Here is a 12,869-nt window from a genome sequence, read left to right on the forward strand (position 1 = left end):
GCTTCCTTTCTGTTAAACACAGAAAAATAAATCTGATCTTTCCCCATTTCATGGTTGTCGGGAAAGCAGAAAATCCATGTGCGCCATTTGCAGTTGACGATGCCAGGCCTGCGTTTTGCCATTTAAACTCAGGTCCTGTTTATACCTGAGATCAAAAAGTAATTTGTGAGCCACCCCTGACAGTTCTTAGATATTAGAAGGTGATGCAGTATTTTATTGGAAGAAAGCCGGACTCCTTCCATGCTTAATTTACCATTCTCTTCTTGTCTTAGTCATCGTGGTGCTGTACGTGGCGCTGAGGCGGCAGAAGAAAAAAGACACTCTCATGACCTCTAAAGAAGACATCCGAGACAACGTCATCCATTACGATGATGAAGGAGGTGGCGAAGAGGACACTCAGGCTTTCGACATCGGGGCCCTGAGGAATCCAAAAGCAATTGAGGATAACAAAATACGCAGGGATATAAAGCCAGATGCTCTCTGCTTACCTCGCTCAAGACCACCCGCAGAGGACAACACAAATATCAGAGATTTCATAAATCAAAGGCTGAGAGAAAATGATGGCGATCCCTCAGCACCCCCTTATGACTCACTAGCGACATACGCTTATGAAGGAAATGGATCTGTGGCTGAGTCTCTTAGCTCTATAGATTCGCTTGCAACTGAGGCAGATCAGGATTATGACTATTTGAGTGACTGGGGACCACGTTTTAAAGTCTTAGCAGACATGTTTGGAGAAGAAGAAAGTTATAATCCGGATAAAGTCACTTAGCTGGGGGCAGGGAGGGGGGAAGAAATGTAAACCTACAACAAATTTTAAAATAAACAAGCTTTATAGGAAAGGATTCCTTTGATTATAAGAGACAGCAGCTGTCCCAGTGAGCTCCTATATTTATCATACCGTCAATCTTGGTTTACCTGTTTGTCAAGGGAAGGAGCATCCTTGACAATCTGTTTCCTTTCTTGGTGGATTTTGTTTTTTATTATTACTTTGGAATCACACTGAGACAACCTCAGGCCTATTAGCTACAATTTACCGATACAACACAGAAAGAAGGATATCTTTCCGGCATGGTGGTGGAAGAGTGGTAGATTTTTCTTAATTCCACTGAAGTGCCTATTGAAACTCTTACTATTTAAAGTGGAAATGACTGCAGCAAATGGCGCTAAGGGAAACTGACATAAAGAGGACATTAACTTTTATGTCGAGAAGCAATAGCCGCACGCTGACTTCTGGTTCTTTTAAAACAAAAAGTGTAGAACAGTGGCTGGATTCTGTCTGTCCAGCAATTGCAACTCGGTGGAGATTGTGTTCTGTTTGGTTTTGTTTTTTAACCAAGGAAACAAGTTGTCTGCCAGGACATCACATTTCTTATGCCTACACTTCACAAGGGAAAGTTTTAAAAAGCTGTTATTCCAATTCAAGTTGTAAAGCCCACAGTCTTTAACTGAAGTCAATGAATATTTAAAATGTTCATCAAAATGTTACACTTTTTCAAGAATTAAAAAAAGAGAGAGAGAAGTGATGGAAGTACACATTTCTTATTTGGATGATATAGTCCTTGCAGAATGCTCTTCGTATTCAGAGAAAGGCTACTGGTGTTTTTGGAGGGTTTAGTCAGATGGAGGGGATTATTTGGGTATCCCTTTTGCTGTCTATAGCTAAGGTGGTATATGTAAATAATATCACTGCTTGTCTGCAGCAGAGATGCCAACTGCTCATAGGGTGTTTTGTTTTTTTAATTGATTGTTCATATTTCCAAAGCTCTGTCCATAAGAAGTAACAAAACCTGTTATGGACACAGTATATCTTACTGCCTTCCATTTGAGAAAAATGCATTTGTAAAATTGTGTATCGATAATAAGAGACTTCAAAAACCTCGAAGACTTATTTTCCAGTTTGCTGTATAATAATCTTAATTATTAGACAGAGAATTGGGAAACAGTTCTTCATGAGATGCTTGCCCACTGGTCTTGCCCTCATTCTGCCCCACTGGTGCAATGAATGGCTGGATTGCCTATAAATTGCCAAATTAAAACTTGGCAACTCTGTTCTGCAGGTACAGTAAAGCCTTTACATAATCCACTAGTTATCCAGAATTCTTTTGTATACAAATTCATTCTATGTCCCCAATAGAGCCATGTGCTGTAGTCTCCTGCATTAACCCACCAGGGATGATATGGGATATTTCTGGTGGCATTTCACCATCAGAAATTCACCATTTGGCATGCTTTTAACACCAATGTCCCATCTATCTAAATAGATCTGCATGTGTAAGCAAGCTTATGCACACCTTGTCATGTACACACCAGAGTGTAGGTATAGGTCTTTGCCACACTTAAACCTTGGCCCTTCTCTTTCCAGGCAGAGGTCTGCAGTTTAATACTCTGTGTCCAAGCACATTTTCTGCTTTTTCGTCCAGAGCTTTTCCTGCTTCTAAAAGCCAAATAGGAGCAAACGTCAATTCAGGTTTTCCATGGATTGATGTTGTCTCTGACTGAGCTTTAAAGAACAGGTTTTCACAGGGAAAGATCTCCAGCAAATCAAATAATAATAATAGGTGCTCAGGCACATGCCTGGAAAGAGTAGAGGAAAGGTAGGCGTGGATAAGCCCATAGTCTATTTGCATCGCATTGCATTGCTTTCAATACGATGTGTATTCAGATGTGCATTCTCCTCCACATTCTGGTGCAGCTAGTCATGAACAAATACTATTTAAAAGTAAAATTACATTAGACTGGGGTGCCCCTGTGTCACTTGTTCTAGTACTGTAAAAGCAGGGATAGATGCAGGCCTAGAGGGGATGGTGAGAGGAACAGGAAAAGGTGCAGAAGTCAAAAGAGTCTGCACAGTTGGGTTTTCATTTCTCCCAATTAACTGAATTGTATGGATGAATCAAATGAAACATATGCCCTATGTTTTCCTGTTTTAAAAATCTTTAGAGAGCTATGCAATGCAAGAATGAAGTGTTTGTGTGTGTGTGTGTGTGTGTGTGTGTGTGAGAGAGAGAGAGAGAGAGAGAGAGAGAGAGAGAGAGAGAATGAGAATCATTTAGGAGTGTTCACCAGTCACAATATTTGACTTCAATATATAGATTTTGGAAGCAGACTGATGTGTTTTGGAGCTGCTCTGTGTCTTCCTAATTTGACTCAATATTCAGGACCAATTTAGATCTGTTTTCTCCCTATTCACTATAATGGGTAATATAAAAATGGATAGAACTTACCGCCCTTTTGGCCAAAGTAGATGAAATCTGCAGGCATAGCAGCCCCTCCAAAGTGGATTAAGCCTGCCAAACCATAGGTGGATGGATCCAGTGGTGTTCATGGAAGGCACTTTAAACATCTGATTAAAAAACACAAAAGAAAAGAAAAGTCTGTAACTTTTTTGATTTTCTGCCAGAATTACTTACAATTTGCAGGCATGATCACCCCTCCTGATGCAATGAAACCTGCCAAATTTCCGAAAGATGGCTGTGGTGATGGTTCTGCAAGGGCAGATTTTATTATTTGGGATGAATACAGGAGAAAGAGTGAGAGTAAAAAGAAGAAGAAGAAGAGGAGGAGGAGGAGGAGGAGGAGGAGGAGGAGGAGGAGGAGGAGGAGAAAAGAGAGAGAGCATAGATGTCCAAAAAAGACTGGGGTAGAGAAAATGTCACACATATCCTAGGGAGGGACCCTATCACTCCACTTTGATGAAGAAGTAGGTAATTGGCTGTTGCTGTGTCAGCTGACTGCAGCTTACAGAATGCAGTAGAAACTGTGGAGTTGTAGTACCTGCATTATGATGATGACAGTGCACCGGTGGTTATTCCCTTGCTTAATCTGGTGCCTCAGGAAGTAAATCTCTTCTGGTACCATGTGGTGTGTTATTCCTAGCAATTTTTCACCTCCCTGTCATAACATGCATGGCTACTTGAAAGTAGTTTGGGTCTTCCACACTTCAAAGCCTGCCTGCTGCCATTATGATGAACCCTTCCAAACTGTTTGAGAGGGCAGCGTCGATGGAGAGTATGCATGCACTTTTTAAAAATTCTTTGGAACATGAATCTTTGTGGAAATGTCCAAAGTGCCCTTAAATGGTTGCTTTGACATTCTAAAGAGCTGACCTTCGCTGAGCAAGGTCGCTGCTTTGAAATTAATGTGCTGACTCTACGGCCCTAACATGCTTCTCAAGCTCTGTTTCACAACACACTTATTCAAGGAAGAGAGAAAATTGATTTGCACCGAAATCACCGTACGATGGGAGAGATGGAATGCAAAAAGGGCCTCAAAGAAGTGAAAGCTTATTATTAATAGCAATAACAGGACCAATAAAAAAGAATAATTTCCACAGATGAGGAATTTTATGTCCCATTAGCTTGGTCCTTAGGGCTTTGTGTTTTCGGAAGCTAATTCACAACAGCAGTGTACCAAAATAATTCCCCTACCCTGTTGTGTTATATGTTGGTTATGTGTGCCTTCCCCTCTTCAACATCTCCTGAAGCAGTAACAGCAATTTTGTGTGGGAGGAAATCATTGGTTTCAATATGCAGGACACTGTGGCTTTTATTATAGTTGTTATTGTTAAAATAATTCTCAAGAGTAACATTTAAAGTCCTCTGGCTCTACTGTTTTCTGACTGATACCTAAGCAAGGTAAGTCTTTGGGACAAAAAGCATACAGGTTTGGTCCAAAGTAAACTCATTTAAATAAGCAGAGGCTCTGCAGGAACTTGGTGAGGTTAACTTGGTGAGGTTGTGGCATAGGCTGTTTTTAGAAATAAACAGTATAAATGAAACCTGAAGCAAAATGTCACAGTGTAGCTTTCCTCCTAGGACAAATTCAAGGCTTAGTCCAGGGGAATACAGACCATTTGCTCCATATCAATTTTGCATGTGTTCGTTTGTAAACTCATTCTGTCCTGTTTTTGTAACAAACTGCAACTTAAAAAAAAGAAAGAATCCATTCACAAATCTCAGTTACATATGCATTTAGGTATGTAGCTTCTCAAACAATACCCACTTAAACATTTATTTTATCTCTGTGTACACATTTTACCATGTATTTCATCTTTAAAATTCATATTGCCTAATACATTTTTGGTATACTTTTTTGAGCCAAGAACTGTATTGTAAAATTCAGCAAAGTGCAAAATCCAAAGGATAATTATGTTTTGAGGCATGTATTAGTCCAGGAGTAGCAAATTATATCTGTTCACTAAACCACGTAGAGCCAATGAAATTCACTTCCATTTTATGTAGGCCAGTCATCTTATGCCCATTATGAAAGCAGTCATTTCAGAAAATCTATCTTTTTCTTTGTCCTGTGCTGGACACCTGCAATTATGCTGACCAGTTGGGTGCTAATGTGGTAGACTGTGTTTCACAATATAAAGAAATTTTGTTCAGTCTCTTGCCCTGATCTAAGGTGCTAGTTGTGCTGTGTAGTTGGTGGTGTAAGAATTTGGGTGAGAATTCACATTGGGATACACGCCGTACAGCAATGCAGTGTGGGATATTCACTTGGGTTCATCACTGAATGTTAACCATAGATATCAGCCCAGTAAGTGATAAACATGGAAGTCTGTTTTTTTTCCAATGGATCTCCTTAGCTTGATGGGGCGAGTCGTTGAGTGAAAACAAGCTATCAAATAAATAAAAACAATTTGTCACCAACAGTACCACCCAACCAACTAGTTCAGGCATGTCCAAAGTCTGTTTTAGGGGCCTAATCCGGCCTGCCGGTCAATTTATTCTGGCCCCCGTGGCAGTATATGTCTTGGGGTAAAATCCTAAAAAAAAGCTCACCAACTTTGGTCGGCCTTCATGCATGTTCACTTCATCAAATCTGGCCCTGTTTGAAAAAAGTTTGGGCACCCCTGAACTTGTTGGTGGCAAGTTTTTCAGTGTTCATCTTTGGATCATGCTATTGTTACTTGAGCTCAGTCCTTTTGAGTTTTGCATTTTGTTAAATTTTGTTAAATTTATATGACCTTGGCCCAGCGAGGCCATGTGTGAAAATAACGTTACTGTTTTCAATTATCCTGTTCTTATTTGCCATACTGCTGTCATCTATTGTCCATCATCAAGTAACCATCTCCATTCCCCGGGGGAATTGTATTTATTATGTTTCAAATCCATGATACATAATTGTGTCAGGGACATGGGAGGTAAAGTAAGGAATACTGAATGGGAATAGCTATACATAAGCAGCTAAATATTATAATAATGGCCCTCTGAACAGAGTCTCTGAAGAGAGCAGAGTCTGCTACTCCCAGACTTGAGTGGGCATGAATTTCCCATACCCTTCATTGAAGAAGAGGAGGAGTTTGGATTTGATATCCCACTTTATCACTACCCTAAGGAGTCTCAAAGCAGCTAACATTCTCCTTTCCCTTCCTCCCCCACAACAAACACTCTGTGAGGTGAGTGGGGCTGAGAGACTTCAGAGAAGTGTGACTAGCCCAAGAAGTGTGACTATTTGGACAAAGGATCAGGTTGCAAGAGCAAGGCTGGATCCCACTTGTCCAAAGTGATGTATGGCATTGTTTACCATTGTGAGTGAACAAAATATAGAATTTATAATAAATCACCACTAGCCACCGTTCTGTTTCAGATCTGCTATCTAATTACCTCCAAATAATTTATATTTAACAAGAAATTTAGACACATGAAGGACCAAGTGATAAAATATGTGCAGAAAGGGATGCATGCATCTTGGGAGGATATTTGTATTCTGTTCTGCTTTACGTTCAAGCAAATCATTATTCAATTTACTGCCTTGGCTCTTTACACCCCGGATGGAGATAATCGGATGTTTGTTTAACTAACAGCCCAGGACCAAGTGTTTAAACTGAAGAAAAATGAAGAATGGAGTACTCAATTATTCTTGATAATAAAAGCAAGATTCATTCATCTCCAGTAGAAATAAATAGCCTTTCCAAAGATGAGAGGTTGAAAATGAACATCATAGGGGCTTCAAGATCTATAGCTGCAGAGCAGAAGTCCTGAACCCATTTACAAGCTAACCTTCAGACTGTGGTTATTAATTTGACTGTGGAGATGTGTTATGTTCCTGCTACAGAGATTAATCAAACTTATTCCAGAAGTGACCCAGGCAATTCCATTCTAAAGGTGCCAAGTAGGAAAGTTGCTGACAAAGAAAGTTCTAAGCAAACTGGCCTGGGTAATGTTTGTAAGTGCTATATATATATGTAATGCTATATATTAAAGAGAAATACATAACCAGCCCTGATCTATGGCTTTGCCAGCGATATGGGCTCACACATTGCAGATTGGAAAATGTATCATGTTTGTTGAACTTTCATCAGTTATGATGAAAACACCCTATTATCTCCACACACAAAACCAAATTTATTTACTAAGAGGCAATGCAGAAGTAGAGAATGGGTAGAATTGGACACAAATAGCTAGAAGGGGGAAGGAGGAAAAGTTTATAAAGTGGGACAGAAATGGTAATAACAAGACATTGTCATCTTAGGTGTCAACGTCCTTTCATATGGACCCAAACATAGAAGAGGTTTTGGGGGGCATGTAATAACTGTGTAGTTTTCAACTGGTTGGCCAACTTATCCTTAAAGCACACCTGGATTTTATGCAAGCATCCCTCGTTCTACAGGTCACTAGCAGCCCTCATTTAAAGAGCAGTAATATGCTATGTGTACTGATACATAATATCAATATTATATGATTTTACATTCTCCAGGTTGCAATTCAATAAGTCAGCCGTAACCTGAAGCAGTTACCCACTTTCAGATATATCAAATCAGACACCTACTTTAGACCAAGACAAATTGCAGCCATTGATTTAGAGTTAACAATTAAGCATACAGTAAGTTACCCGCTTGTTTAAGCTGTTCTGTGTTAAATTAAAAAAAGAAGCAGCAGCTTCCAGAAGTGGGTCCCCAGCAAGATTTTTGTCCTCAGTTTTAAAAATATATTTATATAACATGAAGCTCACAAATCACACTGAAGTGTGCACCCAGAAATGTATAATTATCCTATACAATTTTTATATAAAAAAAACAACTCATGCAACACTGGGAAATATTATATGGACAGAGGTATATTAAAAACTTTTAAATAAAACTTTGTGTAACAAGTACACAGATGATTTAGCCATAAATGTGACATTTCATCAGTATATGGGCAGATTGTGAAAGCAGCCTATTGTACACCTTTTGCGGGACAACCCTTATTAAGATGGGTCCTAAAGGTAAAGGTAAAGGTACCCCTGACCGTTAGGTCCAGTCACAGATGACTCTGGGGTTGCGGCACTCATCTCGCTTTAGTGGCCAAGGGAGCTTCCAGGTCATGTGGCCAGCATGACTAAGCCGCTTCTGGCGAACCAGAGCAGCACATGGAAACGCCGTTTACCTTCCCGCTGGAGTGGTACCTATTTATTGACTTGGGTCCTACAAGTTGGAAAATACCACCTTCCCCCAAATCATTACACAGTTAAGAGCTTGGATAGTTGTTGGGGTTTGGGAGAGAATGCAGGCCCTAATACTTCCCATGACGTCAGAAAAAAGATGACAAACAGGTCTCAGAGATAACCAAATTGATTTCTTATGGGGTGGGTGTTGAGGCTAGTTTTCACTTAACCAGAAGGCGGGGGTCACCCATCACGAATAATTAGTGGGACATCCAAAGTACTTTTCTTATTCCCCTTCTTCAGCTGAAACAACCCTAACACAAAAGCACTAGTTTTGCTCTGAAGATCAAAATGGATGAACGTTTAGCACAGCTCCAGTTCATACTGATATATTCTTACATCTTTCTATATCTGTTTGTTTCAACAAGTACAGTGATAAGAGCCTGAAGCCAAACCATAGTCGTAGTGCTTGTTTCCTTTGTCTTTTGGACTCCAACTGATATTTTTTATCTATCTTTTGATAAGAAATATTCAGCATGTTCTGAAAATGACCGCTGAGAAAAATCACCTTTATATTGTGTCCAAATGGAGATGACAGGCCTAGGCTTCTGGCATAACCTCATACAGAATTAATGTTCTCATCAAAGATAGTAGTGTGACTTATTGGGTCATGTCTTATTTTTATTTTATTTATTTTTTAAAAAAAGCAAAGCAAAGAATATTTTCTTGCAACATCAAATGTGCATTGTAGGCACTGTGATTCCCACCTTCCACAAATGCGATTTAAAGCGCCCCCCCCCCTGCACAGCTAGCTTGTATAGTTTAGGAAACTTACACACTGAGTCAACTCCCTTGAGTCAACTAACTACCTGAAAGCCACAAAGGATGATGAGGGTAGATAGTTATTGTTATCTAGTTATTGTTATCTAGTCTGCTCTACAAGAATAGAATTCCATTTCTCATTGGAGTGTCGCGAAATCTGAAGATACATAGGAAATAGGAACTGGACAATCTGCTACTGATTCCATTGACTATAGTGATGTACAGAGAGAAATTATTATTAATTTCTATTCCAAACTTTAAAATGGAAACCATAATGCTGGTGGTCAACAAAAGAGGTTTAAAGACTGTCTCAAGGCAAATCTAAAAAAAGTAGTATAAACACTGACAACTGGGAAACACTGGCCTGCGAGCACTCCAATTGGAGAACAGCCTTTACCCAAGGTGTTGTGGGCTTCGAAAATGCTTGAACTCAGGACGAAACGGAGAAACATCATAGAAGGAAGGCACGCTTGGCAAATCCACACCGTGATCAACTCCCTCGCAGAAACCTATGGAAGACAGTCTTACTGGGCTATGAGTGATCGCCAAAGAAGAAGAAGACAGAGAGAAGTGGGGTACTTAATGGGAAAGACCCATGAAGCACCTCATTTTAACTCACCATTCCCCAGGACAATGCATGCTCTTATAAATTAAATTTTCTCAAAATTATGATCTGAAGAGGTGATAATAGGAAAAAGGCCTTTCTTCCTTGGGTCTTGATTGTGCATTGTAATTCCTAAGGGACAAAATTTGAATTCTGTCTTATGGCAGGCTCAAAATGGGTCATTAGTCCCCAGTGAAAGGGGAGCATTTGGGGCAGAATGGGGGTAGTTTTCCTTGATACAGGTCACACAGGAGGAAGCTGTATTCTTTTCTTTTAAGGAAAAGAAAAACCACCACTTAAAGTGGCAGCAAAATAATATTGGGGACATTACTGGGTATGTTTTTTAAACAAACAAACAAACAAACACCACTGGCTTCCTCCACCGAAGCTGTTTTCATCCCACCCACACCCCCTAAAACGAAATCACTAGTCTGAAGTAACTAATTATGACAGGATGAGTCAGTCTTCTAAGATTTATGATGCTGTTCCAAGACAAGCACATAAATGAAGCAAAGACATCCATATTGTATTTAAAAAGAAAAAGAAGCAGCAAGACATTCTGCCATTTCTTTATCCTAGAACTTGCACCTTGTATTCTTACTTCTCTTTATATTATTGGAGATGGAGGACATTGTAAGGCAGGCAACTAAGGACCTCCATATTGGGGGGGGGGGGGATAAATTTATAGGCAAGCCATTCTGCCTTTTTTAAAATCAAAGACCTCACAACTTGTACTTTTCTTTATCTTTATCTTCTTGGAAGTAGAGGAGTTCTGGTTGGTTTACACTGTGAATGTCAAACTATCCCAACTCAGGCCGCTGCATGAATTTCTTCCATTTATATCTTTTCTCTCCTTTCATATTTTTAATTTAAAAATAATAATAATAAAGAAAGAAAGAAAGAAAGAAAGAAAGAAAGAAAGAAAGAAAGAAAGAAAGAAAAGAAAAGAAAATTCAACTGGATTCTTGTTTTCTTCCTGGTTTTCTTGGGCGCTAATGGACTCATTAGGGCCCAATCTCTGCCAATCAGTCTGTCTAATGTCGCTCTCTCACTCTCTCTGGTCTCAAACAGAAAGGGGTGGACCCTCCAAGTTCTTACCTGAGAGCTTCCCTTTCTTTCTCCTAGCCTATCACCCTGGAAGCTCCTCCCTTCCCTGCCTCTCATACAGGGTCCTTCACCAACCATAAAAACAATAAAACAATGGAAGAAGAAAGGGAAAGGGAGAGGGAGAGGGAGAGGGAGAGGGAGAGGGGGAGGGGGAGAGAGAGATAGAGAGAGAGAGAGAGAGAGAGAGAGAGAGAGAGAGAGAGAGAACTAAAAATGACTTCGGATTCTCCACCCATCAATTACATATAAAAAGATTACTGAAAGTATTCACTCCAGGATGACATCCAACTGTTCCTCTTTCTGCTAAGCGATATTTTACCAATTTTCAGATCCAAACTTCTCAAATTCATTCATTTCCCTTCCACACAAAAAGGGGCTCTCCAGTTATTATCATTGATAAATGTCAACAATAATCTTCCTCCAGTCCAACATAGCAACTTTGCCTCCAAGAACTTCAACAACCACTCCTTCACATTGAAAAATGATAAATTATTTCATCTTTGTTCACACAAGAGTTTCTCCACTGCAATTTTATGTTATATATGTTATATTTAAGGTATAGCACAGAGTTTCTATTTAGCTTCAATGGGATGCCCAGATGTTGATGTTTCAGTGCTGGCTAAGAGGCAATGGACTTTATATGAACTACAGAGTAACTTCATATACATCAGAGTTTACAAAACTTTGAATAGTGCAGAGAGAAAAGAGGGAGATTCCCTTTACCTCTCATAATACTGGAAACCCAGAATCATATAAGAAAACAGACTGGACCACCTATTGCCAGTCAGACAAAACAAGTAAGTTTTATCACAGAACAAAATTGAATTTATGGAACTTCGTTGACAATATGTGGAACTATGCCCAAATTCATCAGGCATTAAAACAGCTATTTGACAGATTCTTACAGGTTAAATCCTTAAATTGCCATTGGCCTTGACAGTTAACCAGAACCTCCATATGGCAATATAATTTTATGCACAAGATGGAGGCAAGCTGGCAAAAAGAGCTGTTGCCTTCAAACCCTGCCAGTGTCTTCTGGATGGCCTCTGTTGCAAACAGAAGGTTGGGGGGAGCTGGACCTTTGTCTACGTTCTTAATAAAACCTCAATGCTCATTGACAAATTGCAGAACAGTAACTTTTTGTGATCGCTGCTCTGGGCTGGAATACTGTGGAATTTATTGATGTTTGGAATCAAAATACTATATTCTTTCAGAAGCTCAAGCAAGCAGAAGGGATGATCCCACCTAAGAGATGAAGTCAGAGATCATCTCCATGTGCTGCCACAGCCTCAGCCTTCTTTGTTTCCAAGTTCTTCATAAACATTGCTGAAAAACAGATAGGTAGCCGTGTTGGTCTGCCATAGTCAAAACAAAATAAAAAAATTCCTTCCAGTAGCACCTTAAAGACCAACTAAGTTAGTTCTTGGTAGTTCTTTTTGAAGTGTGCATGCACACGAAAGCTCATACCAAGAACTAACTTAGTTGGTCTTTAAGGTGCTACTGGAAGGAATTTTTTTATTTTGTATTGCTGAAAAAATTATTGAGACTTCCCCTTCCTCACTCCTAGCAGCTTACATATACGGTTCCCTCTATAACTTCATTTCACTTGACTCTAAACTGTTGAGACACACCACAACTGTACGCCTTGCCTGGGGGGATGGGAAGCAGTTTTTTTCACTCCCCTGCAACTCAGGTAAGAGCAGAGGCCCTGACCCATGTGGAAGAGGGCAGGCCTCTTTCATTCGGTTATATGTGACTTCTACTAGGACGACATTGTGCTGCAGTAGCTTGACTGCCCCCTGGGTAATAGCTGAACAGGCTGTGTCTTTTAATTGCAATGATATCTGATATTTCATTTTCCTGAGGATTGCTAATCATACAAACAACATTTTATGATATCCTTGCCAAGGCAAGGCCTGTGCTTCCAAGAAGACAGCTTGCTCCACTGGCATCAGTTAGG

General features: G+C 39.8%; 1 protein-coding gene across 5 annotated transcripts in view; it reads left to right on the forward strand.

The window, feature by feature from the left end:
* Positions 1 to 1,521, forward strand: part of CDH12 (cadherin 12) — a 455,772-nt gene extending 454,251 nt beyond the window's left edge. For all 5 annotated transcript variants that reach the window (XM_081873016.1, XM_081873017.1, XM_081873019.1 and 2 more), the window contains one exon: positions 273 to 1,521. In XM_081873016.1, the coding sequence (XP_081729142.1) occupies positions 273 to 772 (500 nt within the window). In that variant the 3' untranslated portion in view covers positions 773 to 1,521. The remainder of the gene's footprint in view (positions 1 to 272) is intronic.
* Positions 1,522 to 12,869: the final 11,348 nt, after the last annotated feature.

This window comes from Podarcis erhardii (genome assembly GCF_964252035.2).
Source record: "Podarcis erhardii genome assembly, chromosome: 8".
Lineage (NCBI taxonomy): Eukaryota > Metazoa > Chordata > Lepidosauria > Squamata > Lacertidae > Podarcis > Podarcis erhardii.